A 19,032-nucleotide genomic window follows, 5' to 3' on the forward strand; every position below is an offset into this window, starting at 1 on the left:
TCTGAGGCCGTGTTTTGCTCCTTGAGTGTAAGGTTTTGATAATTGGGCTAAACTTTAGATTTTAGTGTTTATTCAATCGTAAAAAACTGTAAACATGACCTCATCACTTCACATGACCTCATCACATGATCTCATCACATGATCTCATCACATCATCACATGACCTCATCACCTGACCTCATCACATGACCTCATCGCACGACCTCATCGCATGACCTCATCACATCATCACATGACCTCATCACATGACCTCATCGCACGATCTCATGACATTATCACATGACCACATCACATGACCTCATGACATCATCACATGACCTCATCGCACGACCTCATCACATGACCTCATCGCACGACCTCATCACATGACCTCATCGCACGACCTCATCACATGACCTCATCACATGACCTCATCGCACGACCTCATCACATGACATCATCACATGACCTCATCACATGACCTCATCGCACGACCTCATCGCACGACCTCATCACACGACCTCATCACATGACCTCATCACATGACCTCATCGCATGACCTCATCGCACGACCTCATCGCACGACCTCATCACACGACCTCATCACATGACCTCATCGCATGACCTCATCGCACGACCTCATCGCACGACCTCATCACATGACCTCATCACATGAGATGAGCACAGTGTCTCAGTGTCCCATGTTAGCAGTGTTGGGAAAGTTCACTTTCTACATGAACTAGTTCAGTTCATAGTTCACACATTTTAAAATAAACTAGTTCAGTTCATTGTTCATAATTCAAAATTTTTAACTAAGTTCACTGCTCCTAGTTCAGTTCTTTTTTTTCCATATTATGCAATAATTGTTCTAAATTATTTCCACAGCCCAAATACAACCACAGGCAGCAATTATTGTATTAGTTTAATGCTGAAAATATGTGTCAGATTTCATCTTCATATCCAATTTTGAATCCTTCCCCAGGATTTACATTCACATTGAAGGGACTTCCCTCATGTGATGCTGTCCATTCAGCACCACACTAGCAGCAGTAGCAGCTTTCAACCCCACAGTATATTCTCCAAAACATGAGGGAAAACTTGCTGGGCAAAGTTTGCACATAAATGTTAGATTGTTCCCATCCTCACCGACCTCATCATAAAACACACGTAACTGGTCGTAGAAGGGCGACTCCTGCTGCTCTGTTGACGTCACGTTGCGGTCGCGTCCATGCTGCTTTTTGTTTTGATGCACATGTGCAGTGCAGTGCGACACGCGAAATCTCTGTCTCCGCGATCTATGGCCTCTACAACTGGAGCTCTCACACTTGCCAGACACAGGCTCTTTTTGGGCAACTTAACGGTGTTTTTCGCCTGGAAGTCTCTAGAAATCTCACACGAAAATAAAAAGAACGAAGGTGTCGTTCACAGACACCAGAAAGAACGTGTTCATATTATCGTTCGTCAGCAGTAATACAGAAACAGTGAACTGAAATGCATTCAGTTCACGTTCACCAAAATTATGAACGCGTTCATGAACTTTCGTTCAATGAACGCGTTCAGGCACAACACTGCATGTTAGTACGTACTGGCGCCTGCAGCAGGACGGCCGGGTTCAGGGCTGTCTCCAGGTGGATGGTGGCCACTTGTCCCGACTCCAGAAGACCCAGGCGACAGACGAGACGCTCACACACAGGGTCCCTGCGCCCACAGAACTGCACAGACCACAGGAGAACACAAGGACGTCTCATAGATACAGTTATGTTTATTTCATATTTATGTTGTGCCTTTAGTTCAGATGCAAGTTTTACCCACAAAAATATCTCAGATAAAACTGTAAAAATGTTTACACTCTAAGCAGAGACTTTTGACCTAAATGTGGTGGATTACTCTTGTGTTTATGCTGACCCTAAATGCAGAGGACTGGCCCCTGAGTCCCACACATCAGGCCGAGCCGCTTAGTGATAGACATTACTACTCTTAAGGATGAGTTTTTGGACATTAAAAAGAAAACATTTTACTGATATGATATTTTGACATGTCTAAATATGAGCTTCATGATGGTGTGTTGTTCCGAGCGTTACCAGGAGGCGCGTGGCCAGGGGAGAGAAGAAGAAGACCAGCTGCTGCAGCACAGAGGCATGAGGCACCGCACAGTCGTCCTGCACCGACAGCACCCTGTCCCCGAGGGAGCACCCGCCCTGAGACACCTCACACACACAAGGACATATCTATAGAAGTACTTCAATATGATTACTTACATTGACTTTTATATGATACTTTTACTTGAGTATTTCTTTTGCAGTACTTTTACTTAAGTAACAAAAGCGAGTACCACAATACAGCAGTATCACGTCCCAGGTGAAGGAGAAGAAAGAGGTGAAACAAAAAAAAATGATATTATGTTTACGGACAAAAATAAGGCATTGCAAATATTTGAGACAAATAATCCAGGGTTTAGGTTTTGTGGTTATATATATATTAAACTGCCTGTCCAGCCAAAAGTGGTCACTTGGATTCAACCAAGTCAAATATTAGAGTGTGTCCCTTTTTTCTGTGGCCACGTTCTTTGGCAGTGTATTACATTAAAAGAATGTAATACACTGGGGGGTTTGGGATATTTCATATTTGAGTCAAATGTATACATCAGGTTTATTTTATTAACAGCTCTTCAGCACGATCCGTCAAAATGTTGTTGAGTCCAAGATTGTGCAGTTTGGAATGAAGGCGACTGGAAGAAGATAATAAACAGTTACACTTTCTAACTGACAAGTGCGTGTCTCATACTTCTCCAGGAAACGCAGTAAAAGTGTTAAATGTGTTTAAAGCAGCTCTGACTGTACTGCGCGTGTACCTGCCAGTCTGTGAGCTGCAGCAGCCGGTGTGGGTGAGGGGCCAGGGCCCGGGGCAGGAGCACCTCCACCACTGTGTCCACTGAGAGGCTGGGGCCGGAGTTTAACACCTGCAACACAAACACACACACGTCAGAGCGCCCCCGTGTGGACAGGTACAAGATTATACCAGCAGCAAGTCATAATTATTCCTCTGATTGGTCTGTTTGGTCCTGGTTGTGGTTAAAATATTCATCTTTGACATTGATGTTCAGTAATATAAAACAGATAACTTGTCTGGTAAGGTCTGAGGAACTTCGGGGCCAGTCCTTTGTATTCTTCCTATAAATATACAATAATCCAGAGGGTTTGGGCTGGTACCGAATGTGCTTCCTCTTTTACATGTTACTGTGAGGAGCAGAGAAATGACATAACTGTCATGAAATTAACAAAGGAATTAGCTCTCCATGCTAATGCTAAAGCACATTTTAGAGCCTATTATATTAAAAAAAAGGCCACAATCAAGTAGTCACATTACTTTGTTCTTTTGATTTTATGTTATACCAGTGGCAATCAAGGCGATCAGTGATTGGCTAATAAAATCTGAAATTACCATGTGTCACAACTATATATGACGCTAAAATATAAGATGCTAAAATATATCTAGATAAGCCCGTTTTCCCCTCACTTCTGCTGCTGAAGTTGAGCTGAACTCACGGTGTCTCTTACTGGCCTCTACAGGCCGCTGAGCAGTACTGCGCGGGAAGCATGATTCTTCCTCTCCGCGTTCAGAGGCCCGTTCATGCTCCGCTCTCTAACATGAGCTTTTAGAGCCTGAGCGGACAGCAGCTTCTGTTAGAGCTCTGCACATGTGCTCTGAGGACCACAGCCTCAAACACATGGATCTGAGCTCCGCTCCACGCTGAAGAAACCTGTGTGAGAGTCACGGATGTTTGCCCTAACTGTGCATGTGCAGAGGAGAAGAGAAGCTCTAACTGAGCATGTGCAGAGGAGAAGAGAAGCTCTAACTGAGCATGTGCAGAGGAGAAGAGAAGCTCTAACTGAGCATGTGCAGAGGAGAAGAGAAGCTCTAACTGAGCATGTGCAGAGGAGAAGAGAAGCCCTAACTGAGCATGTGCAGAGGAGAAGAGAAGCCCTAACTGAGCATGTGCAGAGGAGAAGAGAAGCCCTAACTGAGCATGTGCAGAGGAGAAGAGAAGCCCTAACTGAGCATGTGCAGAGGAGAAGAGAAGCTCTAACTGAGCATGTGCAGAGGAGAAGAGAAGCTCTAACTGAGCATGTGCAGAGGAGAAGAGAAGCCCTAACTGCGCATGTGCAGAGGAGAAGAGAAGCCCTAACTGAGCATGTGCAGAGGAGGAGAGAAGCCCTAACTGAGCATGTGCAGAGGAGAAGAGAAGCCCTAACTGAGCATGTGCAGAGGAGAAGAGAAGCCCTAACTGAGCATGTGCAGAGGAGAAGAGAAGCCCTAACTGAGCATGTGCAGAGGAGAAGAGAAGCCCTAACTGAGCATGTGCAGAGGAGAAGAGAAGCCCTAACTGAGCATGTGCAGAGGAGAAGAGAAGCTCTAACTGAGCATGTGCAGAGGAGAAGCTCTAACTGAGCATGTGCAGAGAAGAGAAGCCCTAACTGAGTATGTGCAGAGGAGAAGAGAAGCCCTAACTGAGCATGTGCAGAGGAGAAGAGAAGCTCTAACTGAGCATGTGCAGAGGAGAAGAGAAGCTCTAACTGAGCATGTGCAGAGGAGAAGAGAAGCTCTAACTGAGCATGTGCAGAGGAGAAGAGAAGCTCTAACTGAGCATGTGCAGAGGAGAAGCTCTAACTGAGCATGTGCAGAGGAGAAGAGAAGCTCTAACTGAGCATGTGCAGAGGAGAAGAGAAGACCTAACTGAGCATGTGCAGAGGAGAAGAGAAGCCCTAACTGAGCATGTGCAGAGGAAAAGAGAAGCTCTAACTGAGCATGTGCAGAGGAGAAGAGAAGCCCTAACTGAGTATGTGCAGAGGAGAAGAGAAGCTCTAACTGAGCATGTGCAGAGGAGAAGCTCTAACTGAGCATGTGCAGAGAAGAGAAGCTCTAACTGAGCATGTGCAGAGGAGAAGAGAAGCTCTAACTGAGCATGTGCAGATGAGAAGAGAAGCTCTAACTGAGCATGTACAGAGGAGAAGCTCTAACTGAGCATGTGCAGAGGAGAAGAGAAGCTCTAACTGAGCATGTGAAGAGGAGAAGCAACAGCAGCGCCACGTTTCAACAAACGCACTTAAAAACGATCTTTTAGAGACAGGTCTTTGTAGCTAAGGCTCTGTTCATGTTTGTAATGATTGTTACGATGTTATTTAGAAATTATGTTAGTTAGAAATACATGCAGTCATTTTACAACATAGAAGGCTAATCATTACATAGAATGTGTAATGAGTCGATGGGTTGAGTGAGCTTGTTTAGTCCGTTCAGCATCAGTTACTGGTGTAGGAGATGAGCTCAGTAGGAGTTGAGCTCAGTAGGAGATGAGCTCAGTAGGAGATGAGCTCAGTAGGAGATGAGCTCAGTAGGAGATGAGCTCAGTAGGTGATGAGCTCAGTAGGAGTTGAGCTCAGTAGGAGTTGTGCTTAGTAGGTGATGAGCTCAGTAGGAGTTGAGCTCAGTAGGTCAAGCTTTGATGTTGGCCCTCCATAAAAGTCTTTTTTCAGTTTTGATGATCTGAATCTGAATCTGAGCTGGACTTCTTGACGACTTTGTCCAGCTTCTTCCTCTCCTTCTCTGTGATGCTGCTGCTCCAGCAGGCCACACCTACAGGAGCTGATGCCACCACAGAGTCGTAGAAGGTCTTCAGGAGTGGCCCTGTCACTCCAAAAGACCTGAGTCTCCTCAGGAGGTAGAGCCGACTCTGGCTCTTCCTGTACAGTGCGTCTGTGTTATGAGTCCAGTCCAGTTTGTGGTTCAGATGAACACCCAGGTACTTGTATGAGTCCACTCTCTCAAGGTCCCTTCCCTGGATGTTCACTGGTGAGGGGGCAGTGGGGTGGCGTCTGCGGAAGTCCACCACCATCTCCTTTGTCTTTCCCGCGTTGATGAGGAGGTGGTTCCACTGACACCAGTCCACAAAGTCCTGCTCCAGTCCCCTGTACTCCACATCATCGTCGTCCGTGATAAGTCCGATGATGGCAGAGTCGTCAGAGAACTTCTGCAGGACACAGCTGTCCGTGTCGTGTCTGAAGTCTGCAGTGTAAAGGGTGAAGAGAAAGGGCGCAAGGACACTGCCCTGGGGCGCCCCCACACTGCAGGTCCGAGTGTCAGACACACAGTCCCGGGCGCTCACAAACTGGGGTCGATCTGTGAGGTAGTCCAGGATCCACTCTGCCAGGTCATACTCCACACCAGCCGTCTCCAGCTTGTCCCTCAGGAGCAGCGGCTGATGGTGTTGAAGGCGCTGGAAAGATCGAAGAACAGGATCCTCACAGAGCTGCCAGGCTTTTCCAGGTGAGAGAGAGAGCGGTGCAGCAGGGAGATGACGGCGTCCTCCACTCCGATGTCAGGCCGATATGCAAACTGCAGCGGGTCCATGGCTGAGCTCACGGTGGAGCGGAGATGGTCCTGGACCAGCCGCTCCAGTGTCTTCATCAGGTGGGACTTGAGAGCCACTGGCCTGAAGCTGTTGAGGTCTTTGGGGCGCGGTGTCTTAGGCACAGGCACCAAACAGGAGGTCTTCCAGACCTGTGGTACCACCCTCAGCTTCAGGCTCATGTTGAAGACATGCTCCATAACTCCACACAGTTCATCTGTGCAGGACTTAAGGAGCCTGGGGCTGATGCCGTCAGGTCCTGCTGCTTTCCTCACTTTAATCCTCTTCAGCTCACTCCTCACCTGTGCTGCTGTGACAGTCAGTGGTTGGCAGGGGGACTGTGTGCTGGGAGGATGGGTGAGTCCAGGCGAAGTGGGGAGCTAATGGTCCGGGGCGGAGAAAGAGGAACGGATGCAGGGCATTGTCCAGCTGTGGAAGCGGGAGCATGCAGCTGTGCAGGGGGAGGGGCGGGTGACCGATCAAATCTCAAGAAGTGAGCACTTAAATCATTCACCCACTGTAGATCCCCCTCTGTCTGGGCAGGGGGGATTTTGAAGCCCGATATGGTTTTCAGGCTTCTCCACACTCCCTGAATGTTCTTCTGCTGCAGCTGCTCCTCCATCCTCCTCCTGACCTAAAGGCTCTCTTCTTCTCCTTCAGCAGAGCCTTCAGTTCACGGTTAATCCATGGCTTGTTGTTTGGAAAACACCGCACCGTCCGGGAGGGAACAGTGTTCTCAAAACAGAAGTTGATGTAGTCCGTGATGCACTCTGTGATAGTGTTCATGTCCTCCCCATGTGGGTCATAAGGCTCAGTCCAGACAGTGGTGCTGAAGCAGTCCCTCAGAGCCTCCTCGCTCTCAGCAGACCACAGGCTGCCTGCGCACGATGGGTTCATACACAGGCCTCAGATGTACAAGGTTGTGGTCCGAGCTGCCCAGGGGAGGGAGGGGGGAAGAGGAATAAGCCTCCTTGGTGTTGGCAAAAAACAAGTCCAATGTTCTATTCTCTCTGGTGGGGCAGGTAACATACTGGGTGTATGTTGGTAGAACAGAAGAGGGAGAAGCGTGGTTAAAGTCACCAGAGATGAGGAAGAGAGCCTGTGGATGCTGTGTTTGCAGCCTACAAGTGCAGGAGAGCAGTGCTTCACAAGCATATTCAGCATTGGCAGACGGGGCCACATAGACTGCGATCAAAATCACATGTGAGAACTCCCGGGGCAGATAATATGGCCTCATGCCAATAGCCAATAGTTCAATATCCCTGTTACATAGCTGCTCCCGCACTGAGCAGTGTTCGGGTTTGCACCAGCTCGTGTTCACATACACCGCCAGACCTCCACCTCTCTTCTTTCCGCATTCTCTCGTTCTATCGCCCGCAGCAGATGAAAATTGTCCAAACCTACAATAGAGTCTGGCATTTCTGCTGTTAACCAGGTCTCTGTGAAACGCACGCACACACGCACGCACACACACACAAGCAGACACACACACACACACACACACGCACACACGCACACACGCACACACGCACACACGCACACACAGCACACACACACACACACAAGCAGACACACGCACACACGCACACACACACACACACACACACGCACACGCGCGCGCACGCACACACACACGCACGTACACGCGCACGCACACACACACGCACACACACAGCACACACAAGCAGACACACACATGCGCATGCACGCAAACACACACACACGCACACAAACACACATACACACACACACGCGCACACAAACACACAAACACACACACACACACACAGCACACACAAGCAGACACACACACGCGCACGCACGCGCACAAAAACACACAAACACACATACACACACACATACACATACATACACACAAACACATACACACGCTGGTTGCAGGTCTGGACTCTGTACCTTGTATGTGAAGTTGAGGGCCTCAGTGTAGCAATGGACAGGGGCGTAGTCCTGCTCCTGCTCAGAGAAGGTGAAAGAGGTCGGGGTCCCGTGTCTGTGGAGCACACACCAGCAGGGGTCAGTACTGAGTGCACTACACAAGCACAAGCACATTTAGTACTGAACTATAATATATGCAGATCATTATTTTACATTTAGTTTATTGTAAAACACAATATTGATTTCAAACAGCTCAGTAATAGAAACAGGCCCTTTACTTCCTGTTCAAAACTGCAGCTCATAACATTATAATGACATGTTTTTATCTTTTCAATGTTTCTACATGAAATTTTATAAACTACGTGTCACTTTTTCAAATAATCACACTGAGGACAGGTTGTGGGCGGGGAAAGGGGGAGCTGCAGTTACAGGACTTACAAAACTACAACTTAATGAAACTTAATAAACTAATGATGATTGAGCATGAAGGAGATTGGTTGAACATGCTGAGAATTAAAATTTTAAATGAATTAATTGCCAAATCCACAAACAAGAGCAGATTTAGTTGGATCCACTCTTTCTGTGAGAGGACGAGACATTCAAACCAGCAGAAACGGGTCAAAGCCACGTTCTGAACCTGAAGATGGTCATTTAGGAGGAATCTCATGATGATTTTTATGGCTAACGGCTATAGGAAAAACAAAGAGATAGCATGAGCATCAAACGCTAGGTCCACTAATGATAAGATATTATAATGGGAAAACCTCCATGGACGAAAACAATTCATTCCTTTTAATGTAGAAGAGCTGCTGCATCCGCCTCAGTGCAACAATACTACAGCACACTGTAGGCCTGATGTATTAGATTACTTTTCTGGGTTAACGTTGTGTCCGATGTCAGAAGACTCAACTGTGGCTCAACTTGTTTTAGATGTGCTTGAAATATCAATAATCTGTCATGAAATGTCTTAAAATAAAGAAAGAGGGTATGTTTTTTTATTTTTTTATTATTGAGTGTTTTCACCTACGCCAGACCCCGCCCCCCACTATGCCAACCGTGTCCAACCAGAAAGTAATTAACGTCACTAAAATTGTTCACCAAGGAAGAACTAGTAGAGACTTTGAGTAAAATCTTAAATATAATGACGTTAACTACGTTTTAGTGAAAAGAGTGGTCTAACCTTTCAGACAGAAGTCAGAATCACAAGACCTCTACATTTATTTTGACCCGTGACCTTGAACCAGTGACCTTGAACTACTGACCTTGACCCAGTGACCTTGAACTAGTGACCTTGAACTAATGACCTTGACCCAGTGACCTTGACCCAGTGACCTTGAACCAGTGACCTAGAACCCGTGACCTAGAACCCGTGACCTTGAACCAGTGACCTTGAACCAGTGACCTTGAACCAGTGACCTTGAACCCGTGACCTTGAACAAGTGACCTTGAACCCGTGACCTTGAACCCGTGACCTTGAACCAGTGACCTTGAACATGTGACCGGACAGAGCGGCACTGACCCGTGGATGGAAATGTCCACTTCCTGTTTGAGCGGCAGCATCAGACTGACGGAGTTGTCCTTCAGAAACTCCTCCTTCTCAAAGTTCTCACTGGAGGGACACAAGACAGGACAGACCATAATCACAACCCGCAGCAGCAGCAAAAATGAGTCACACATAAAGGTAGTGGTACTTTAAAGTACGTAGTAAGTAAAGTTCAAGCAGTGATACAATTAATATTCAAGTAATAAGGGTGAACATCACATTCTATTAAGTAGCCGTATTTTATTATTGCGGTGATTTTATGGAACAAATATGAAACAAAATGCACAATTCAAAAAATAGACTGTAAATTGATACCATTATTCTTACTGGAATACTTTTACTTCCAATTATGTGACTCGAGTATACAGTAGATTCTGAATTATTCATAAAGGTATGTACACCATATTACTAAAATATAGTAGTGACCCAGTACTGCTATAGCAGTTGTCAGAGTCAAAAATGAGGCCGCAGTCTGCTGTCTGTATCTAATTATAGAGCCTTTTTTCCTGCTGTTAGCATGCTAGTTGTTGTTAGCTTTACCGTGATAATAAAACTTATATATTAATATTCTCTCTGCAAGATGTGAAAAGCAATTCTAAACTCATGGTGGTGAATCATTTGGAGCTCAGTAGGTGAAATGTTCAGTGTACTGGAATAAATGTGTCCCATGATGCAGTGCGGCTCACCTGCGGCTGCTCAGCTGGACGATGATGTCACCAGGTGTGCAGTTATGGCTCACGTCCAATAGGAAGCTGACGTTGAGCTGCAGGTAGTCACATGGTGGTTAGACTCCGCCCCTCTCACACATTCAATTGATGCTTCTTACCTGAGCTTGGGCTGGAAGGAGGAGCCCCACGAGCCCACAAGCCACGCCCACTGTGCTGTTTACCTCTGCGATGATGTCACAGCTCACTTCCATCTCATTCTGACACCAAAAAGTTAACAAAATGTTTTAGATTCAAACAAGGACACATAGAAAAGCACTAAGGGTTCTTAGGATGTTCTTATTTCATTTCTTAAAATATATATATAGTTTTAGAGATTTAGAACGCTTCACAAACCGACATTCTTAATGCAGCATAGCATTTCTAGTTAAAAGTAAAGTTCCATTGCTTGAGGCCAACACGTGCTTATTGTATAGCATTGTTTTGTGGTCATCTGTCAACATAAAAGATATATAAAGCTGCGCTTTTGTAACAAATTAGCACAGTAATATAATACGTTTTCCAGGGCAGTCACGAGGTAACTTATCATTGTTCATTGTTTTATGTTGCATCAAATCACCAGGACAAGTTGCTATGTTTGTGAATTCTGTTCATTGACAATGGCAATAAACCTTTTCTGATTCTGACTTAACAAGTTACTTTTAAAAGTAACACTACCAAACACTGGTTATTACATTATTTATTACTAATATAATAACCTGTTGTACCATTGTGTTATTACACAATGGTACAACAGACTCCAGTAGTTTCACTGTGTGTGTTTGTGTACTCACAGTGTGCACGCGGACGTACTGGATGGTGGGGGGAAACAGCAGGGTCAGGCGTGGTAAAAAAGAGTCATCTCCCGCGTTCACCATCGACGCATTTACCATGAAGCTCCGCCCCCAGCCCAGAGGGAAGTACGAGCGCTCACTGGAGGAAAAAGACATTGTAAGAGTCATTCAGTCATTTTCAGTCATCTCTGTTACATTTAGAATTGGAGGACGCCAAATAATTTGTTGTTGGTAGAATTTGTTCTAAATCTTTATGGTCCTCTCTGTAAGTGCTGGGCCTCCCCACATGAAACAACTTCTCCATATTGTCAAGACAACTATTTTAGAACTGCAATTATAATCCCAGTTCAATTAATAAAAAATAACTCAATGAAACAGTTAGTTAGATGTTAATTTGAACCATGAAGAATCACATAGGAAAAAGATAAACCATGTTCAATAGAATAAAAAACAAATACAAATGTCCTATAATGTATTGATATGATTTATTTACTTCTTTACTTTACTTTTGTTTATTAGGTTTTGGTCCTGGTCGTGGAACACTGGACCAGCTCTAGACTCTCCATCGAGAGCTCGAGGGTTCATGGGAGTTTGCCCAACCAGTCCACATGTGCTTTGTGGATCTGGTGGAGGCTTTCGACTGTGTCCCTCGGGGGTGTCCTTTGGGGGGTGCTCCGGGGTGTCCAGTCCCTGTCTGACCGGAGCAGGAGCTGTGTTCACTGCCGGCAGTAAGTCAGACCTGTTCCCAGTGCATGTTGGACTCCTCAGGGCTGCGCTTTGTCACCGGTTCTGTTCATAATTTTTATGGACAGAATATCTAGGTGCAGTCAGGGGTTGGAGGGTGTGGTCAGGGGTCGGAGGGTGTCCAGTTTGGGGACCACAGGATCTCATCTCTGCTGTTTGCAGACAATGTTGTCCTGATGGCTCCATCAAACCCGGACCTGCAATATGCACTGGGACGGTTTGCAGCCGAGTGTGAAGTGGCTGGGATGAGAATCAGCACCTCCAAATCAGAGGCCATGGTTCTCGACCGGAAAAAGGTGGCTTGCCCTCTCCAGGTGGGTGGGGTGTCCTTGTCCCAAGTGGAGGAGTTCAAGTATCTCGGGGTCTTGTTCACGAGTGAGGGAAGGATGGAGCGTGAGATCGACAGGCGGATCGATGCAGCAGCTGCAGTGATGCAGTCGCTGCATCGACTGTTGTGGTGAAGAAGGAGCTGAGTCGAAAGGCAAAGCTCTCGATTTACTGGTCAATCTACGTTCTGACCTCACCTATGGTCATGAGCTTTGGGTAGTGACCGAAAGGACAAGATCGCGGATACAAGCGGTCAAAATGAGTTTCCTCCGCCGGGTGGCTGTACGCTCCCTTAGAGATTGAGTGAGGAGCTCACTCACACGGGAGGAGCTCGCAGTAGAGCCGCTGCTCCTCCACGTCGAGAGGAACCAGCTGAGGTGGCTCGGGCATCTGTTCCGGATGCCTCCTGGGCGAGGTGTTTCAGGCATGTCCCACCTGGAAGAGGCCCTGGGGAAGACCCAGGACACGCTGGAGAGACTATGTCTCTCGACTGGCCTGGGAACGCCTCGGGTTGGAAGAAGTGTCTGGGGGGAGGGAAGTCTGGGAGTCCCTGCTTAGACTGCTGGCCCTGCGACCTGGCCCCGGATGAGCGGAAGAAGATGGATGTTCATTATCATATCACTGTGCTTCACTTTTTATAGATCTGTCAAAAGCTTTTGACACACTGCTTACATGACAGTTTAATGACAGCATCTCTCCTGGTTCCAAGATGGCGCCTGTGTTCGGCCACGCCACTGCTCGACTCCTGTTATGCCGCTTATTTGTGACGATCGTTACATCGTATGCAGTTTTATCAGCCCAGACATTAGTCTGTTGTGTGTCTGCTGTGCGGGTTTATGACCGTGGCGCACTTTTCCACATCAAAGCGACGATGGAGTCGCTTTTCGACACATGGGACAGGTACAAACAAGCCTTTCCGCCACCGCTTGTTTGTCCACCCAACTCACCTGACGTTTTGCTGCTGTCCCGAGGCCGGGGAAGAGGAGGAAGCAGAGACGAGGCACAAGGTCTGGTGTGCAAGTCAAGCGCAGACGAGCCTTGTGTTCGGAGCACACGAGCCTGGGCTTTGGGAGACGTGCTCGGTGCCTACGCCTGGTCCCGCTCCTCGATGTTTGCGGCTGTTCGCCGTCGCCGTCTTCGCCGCCTGCCCGTGTCATCGCGGCTGCTTTCCCGCTGCCTGCACGGGCCATCGGGGCCGCACCGGTCCTGGAGCCTGCGCGGGATGTGGCGGCTGTTTTCCTGGAGCCCGCGCGCCGCTGGAATTATGAGCGCTGTGGTCCACCGTCCGCTTCCTTGTTTTCGTCGGCTTACCGGCGAAACAGATGGGAATCACGTGACCGTAACTCGTGCCTTCGACAGGTCCCGCTGCGCTCAGCTGAACCGATGGACGTGACGTCATCCACGGTCCGGCTCGGCTTGTTGAATGCCCGTTCAATTGCCAACAAAGCCTTTTCCTTGAATGAACATTTTACAAGACAAAACCTTGATTTCATGTGTCTTACGGAGACATGGCAGAGAGAGGGTGAGTTTATTCATCTAAATGAACTCTGCCCACCTGGCTGCTCCGTTTCTGCGATGCCTCGCCCTGGTCGACGTGGAGGAGGTCTGGCAGTTGTGTCCCAGGACCATCACGTGGAGGAGGTCTGGCAGTTGTGTCCCAGGACCGTTACATGTGTAAAGTCATCGACTCACACACTTTCACTTCCTTTGAATCACAGATGATTAAGGTTGGTTCTTCAAGTCCTTTTTACTGTGTTTTAGTCTACCGGCCCCCTGGTCCTGCTGCTGTCTTTTTAAAGGACTTTAGTGACTATTTATCTTCTATTATAAAGCTGGAAAATGTTTTAATTCTTGGGGATTTTAACATTTGGGTCGATGGCTCATCATGCCCTGCAAAGGATCTTTTAACCTTGACCGAAACATTTAACTTTGAGCAGCATGTCTCTGGTCCCACTCACCAAAAGGGACACACTCTAGACCTGGTGTTTTCACTTGGCCTGAGTGTTTCTAACCTCTGTGTGGAGGATGTCCATATGAACGATCATAGCTGTGTTTTATTTGAATTGAACTTTTCTCCTGAGCCGGTGCCCTCAAACATCAGGTCTCAGAGGCGCATTATCACTGCAAATACAGCCGTCCAATTTTCTGCTATGTTTGATCCTCATTTGTTTATGAATTGTCTTGATGTGGACAGTTTAATTAATTCCTTTAACAGCCAATGTGTATCCATTTTAGATCAGGTGGCACCTGTAAAATCCACTGTGTCGTCACAGAAAAAAGCTTATCCTTGGATAAATGAAGATATCCTAAACCTAAAGAGACTATGTCGGAAAACTGAGCGTCTGTGGAAAACCTCTAGTCTTGAGGTCCATAGGTTACACCTCAGAGAGCTTGTGTCATCTTACAATGAAATGATGGAAAGTTCCAGATCTGATTACTTCCGTCAGCTAATAACATCCAACAAGAAAAACCCCAAAGTGTTGTTTGACACTATAAATTCTATTGTTTGTCCTTCAGCTGCAGTGACTCCTGTTTCCTGCAAAGCCGACAGCAATGAATTCCTCAGGTTCTTTATCAATAAGATCAAGATGGTCAAAGACCAAATCCCACTCCTTTTGTGTGATAAACATGTTTCTGTGGAGCCTGTTTCCCAAAACTGGTCTTCTTTTAAGCCTGTCACTCTAGAAGACATCTCAGCTCTGGTGCCCAAGATGAAACCCTCCTCTTGTACATCAGATGCCCTTCCCTGCAGGCTCTTCCTCAAAGTGTTTGATGTAATTGGCCCCTGGGTTACCAACATGGTAAATCTCTCTCTTTCTACTGGTGTGTTTCCTGGTCCATTTAAACATGCCATAGTTGAGCCTTTACTGAAAAAAACAAACTTGGACCCGACAGACCCCAAAAGTTTCAGACCCATATCAAAGCTCCCGTTCATGTCCAAGATCCTAGAGAAGGTGGTCTCTGAACAATTGTCCGATTTCCTTGATCAGTCAAACATTCACGACTCTTTTCAATCTGGTTTCCGCAAACATCATTCTACGGAAACCGCATTGTTGAAAGTGTCCAGTGACATTATGATGTCTGCTGATTCTGGGAAATGCACTGTTTTAGTTCTGTTGGATTTGTCTGCAGCCTTTGACACTGTCGACCATCATATCCTGTTGAACAGACTGAGGGACCTGATTGGACGATCAGGGTCAGTTCTTCATTGGTTTTCCTCATATTTATCCGGTCGGAGCTTTAGTGTTGCTGCAAACCAAATAATGTCCGACTCAGCTGATCTGTTGTGTGGAGTTCCTCAGGGCTCCGTCTTGGGTCCCGTCCTATTTCTGCTTTATATAATTCCCCTGGGAATGATCATTAAAGAGTTTAGTGATGTGTCCTATCACCTGCTCGCTGACGATATTCAGCTCTATTGCTCTTTTAAACCTTCTGAGATCCAGAAGCTGAACTCCTTGGTCAGTTGTTTAGTGCAAATAAAACAATGGCTGAGTCAAAACTCGTTGCAGCTAAATGCTGACAAAACAGAAACTCTGATTATTGCCCCTGATGATGCCATTCCAGGGATAAACCAGTACTTGGGTGTTTTAGGTCAGACTGCTAAACCAAGTCTTAGAAACTTGGGTGTTGTCTTTGACAAAGTAATGTCTTTAGAGCACCACTCCAGCTGTTGACGAGGAACTGTTTCTTTCAGTTGAGGAAAATCTCTAAGCTCAGAAAAATGGTGTCTCAAAATGACCTGGAACTTATAATTCATGCATTTGTGTCTTCACATTTGGACTATTGTAACAGTTTGTTTTCCTGTCTTAACAAGAAGGAACTCTCTCGTCTGCAGCTGGTCCAGAACTCTGCAGTGAGGATCTTGACCCGCACAAATAGAAGGGCCCACATTTCACCCATTCTTAAAGCCCTTCACTGGAGCCGGTCTCCTACCGGATACAGTTCAAAATTCTTGTTTTAACTTTTAGAGCTTTAAATGGTCAGGTCCCATCGTACATCAGCGATCTGATTAAACCATACGCTCCCTCTCGCTCACTAAGGTCCTTGGACCAGAAACTGTTGCTGGTTCCTCGCACCCGTTTTGGGACCAGAGGAGACAGATCCTTCCAGGCTGTTGCCCCCAGACTCTGGAACGATCTTCCGTTCTCCCTACGGTCACTGGACTCAGTTACTGCTTTTAAGGGTCAGCTTAAAACCTTTTTATTTAGTCAAGCCTTTTAAATGCACTTGTTTTACGGACTGATTTTACTGTATATTGTTGTATATGTATTGTTCACTGTAAGTTTTTTGTGTTTTTATTGTTTTATTCTGTGTTTTGTGAAGCACTTTGTGACCTCTGTCTGTGAAAGGTGCTATATAAATAAAATTTACTTACTTACTTACTTACTTACTTACTAATGCTCATGACAGTTATTTACTGCTCTGGATCATCTCTTGCTCAGGCCCTTGAAAACCTGCAGAAACTTCACTTCTTCAGTCAAAACTAGTCCTCAACGCTGACAAAACTAAGCTAATGTTGTTTCAAAGTTTAAGATGCTGTAATGTGTTCCAGTGTCCACTCTTGAAGGGAAGAGGCTATAGAACTGGACACATTGGTGTCTTGATTGATGACTCCCTCATTTTCAAACATTGTGGAGAAACTTGTGGAGAATTTAACCAAAACTTAAACTGAGCTTTTTCTTCTACTAAAACGTTTTTTTAAATCTATGTTAGATTATGGTGATTAAGACAATAATTATATGGTGGCCCTCCATACGCTTCAGACACTGAGTTAGGGTCAGGGTTAGGTTTAGGGTACACTTCGGATTTGGACCCAAGAGAGAGCTGTATCAGCGGGACCGGTCATGTTGGATTCAGTCACTTTCGTCCCGATTCCGTCGATGAACTAGTGCCAAACCCCTCACACGTGACGAGTGGAATGGCCGTCTCTGGCCACTAGGAGGCAAGGACATCGGTACACATTTATTTACAAGGGAATGCTGTTCCTTTTGCCCGCACAGAGCTGGGGAAGAAAGCCATCTTCAACTTAGCTCCATTTGATTGGAATATGTTGCAGAAAGACTGGAAATTGACTGAGTTCTTGTCCTTAAATGACTTTTAATCCAAGTTGAAAGCATTAGAAAGAGCATCATTAGAGCAAGACAACACATGTTTCACAAGATAAAAACAGGGCTCCAAAAACATGATTTATCATTTATTGAATGATTGAGTCTATTAAGTAGGACTGTATTTGTAATGGTGGCGTTACCCTGGCAGGACGAGCTGGGCTGTGAGCTGCAGGTCAGTGGAGCAGTTCTCCAGGAGACAGGAGCGGGAGAACAGCGTCTGAAACACATGCACAACTTCACCGTCCGACCGTCTGACCACAGCTTTACTACACAACCACAAGTGGTGTTTGTGCAGTAGTAAAAAGTACCAAACGTCAGAGAAGAAAATAGTATATGATTAAAGGTCCTATAGGCCTTTTGAACCACCTATGGCTGTTTTAGCTTTGGTATTTCAAAGTATTTCAATGGTCTAACTCCAACCAATATCATTATTCTAATTGAAAAGTATGACAACTATTGTGTGTTGTGGCGACACTCCTCACCCATGCACCAATACTCTTGTCTATGGCTCCTACGCCACAGTTTGGGTGGTGCAAGGCCCAACTGCATGTGAGTTAAAGGCGACTGCTTTTAATTTGAGAGTTCTAATGTTCCGTGGTCCCGATAGTGACCACTACCCCTCTTCTTTTAACATGTTGTTGATGATGAGATCAAATAAGTTACATAAATATAATGAAATAAAAATGTTATATACCTCTGTCTCTGTGAAGCCATTTCCCTTGTGGTAACTCAGCGTGCCTCAGCACGTGTTGCCCATAAGCCCATAATAAAAAAGTTGTATTTTAATAATAGCAACAAAAAAGTGACAGTGTGTGTCTGTTTAAATGAATGAACAATATTATGCAAAAAAGCGCTGTTGAGCGTCTTGAAAAGCAGTAAAATATATGACAAATTGGCAAACAAATGTTTAATCTGTTCTATATCATTGACCAATGACTGCTTCATTGTTTGATTCTCTTACTTTCTGTTGGTGAATTCAACACTTCCGGGACGCCCACGAGGAAACTGCTGTTTTGATTTTGGACGTTACAAAAAAAATGGAAATGGATTTCATTTAGCCAGACTCAGAACTGATTCTCTTGTCGAATCACCTTTGTTTCACTTTTGTTATCCCAGATACTTCAGATCACAGTCAGTGCTGCACTGCACATGCTTTTGACACTTTTATGCTGTTTGGGTGAATATAAGAGCAACTCTGGACCTTCAGTTCTTCTGTTTATCAGTATACTGCTCTGTCCGGGTCAGTGTTTGGGTCAGTGTTTGGTCAGTGTTTGGTCAGTTTTTGGTCAGTGTTTGGTCAGTGTTTGGGTCAGTGTTTGGTCAGTGTTTGGTAAGTGTTTGGGTCAGAGTTTGGTCAGTGTTTGGGTCAGTGTTTGGTCAGTGTTTGGTAAGTGTTTGGGTCAGAGTTTGGTCAGTGTTTGGGTCAGTGTTTGGTCAGTGTTTGGTCAGTGTTTGGGTCAGTGTTTGGTCAGTGTTTGGGTCAGTGTTTGGGTCAGTGTTTGGTCAGTGTTTGGGTCAGTGTTAAAACATGACG

General features: G+C 45.9%; 1 protein-coding gene across 1 annotated transcript in view; it reads right to left on the reverse strand.

Moving 5' to 3' along the window:
• itga4 (integrin alpha 4) overlaps window positions 1-19,032 on the reverse strand; it is an 87,379-nt gene that overhangs the window by 8,861 nt on the left and 59,486 nt on the right. The window contains exons 18-26 of the mRNA XM_072444182.1: window positions 17,639-17,715; window positions 11,320-11,458; window positions 10,648-10,746; window positions 10,508-10,584; window positions 9,798-9,887; window positions 8,300-8,393; window positions 2,831-2,938; window positions 2,061-2,186; window positions 1,566-1,691 (exon numbers count right to left, since the gene is read on the reverse strand). Coding sequence (XP_072300283.1) covers window positions 1,566-1,691; window positions 2,061-2,186; window positions 2,831-2,938; window positions 8,300-8,393; window positions 9,798-9,887; window positions 10,508-10,584; window positions 10,648-10,746; window positions 11,320-11,458; window positions 17,639-17,715 — 936 coding nt within the window. The remainder of the gene's footprint in view (window positions 1-1,565; window positions 1,692-2,060; window positions 2,187-2,830; window positions 2,939-8,299; window positions 8,394-9,797; window positions 9,888-10,507; window positions 10,585-10,647; window positions 10,747-11,319; window positions 11,459-17,638; window positions 17,716-19,032) is intronic.

This window comes from Eucyclogobius newberryi, unplaced genomic scaffold (genome assembly GCF_026437365.1).
Source record: "Eucyclogobius newberryi isolate DKJ021-1_F unplaced genomic scaffold, fEucNew1.0.hap1 SCAF_14, whole genome shotgun sequence".
NCBI lineage: Eukaryota > Metazoa > Chordata > Actinopteri > Gobiiformes > Gobiidae > Eucyclogobius > Eucyclogobius newberryi.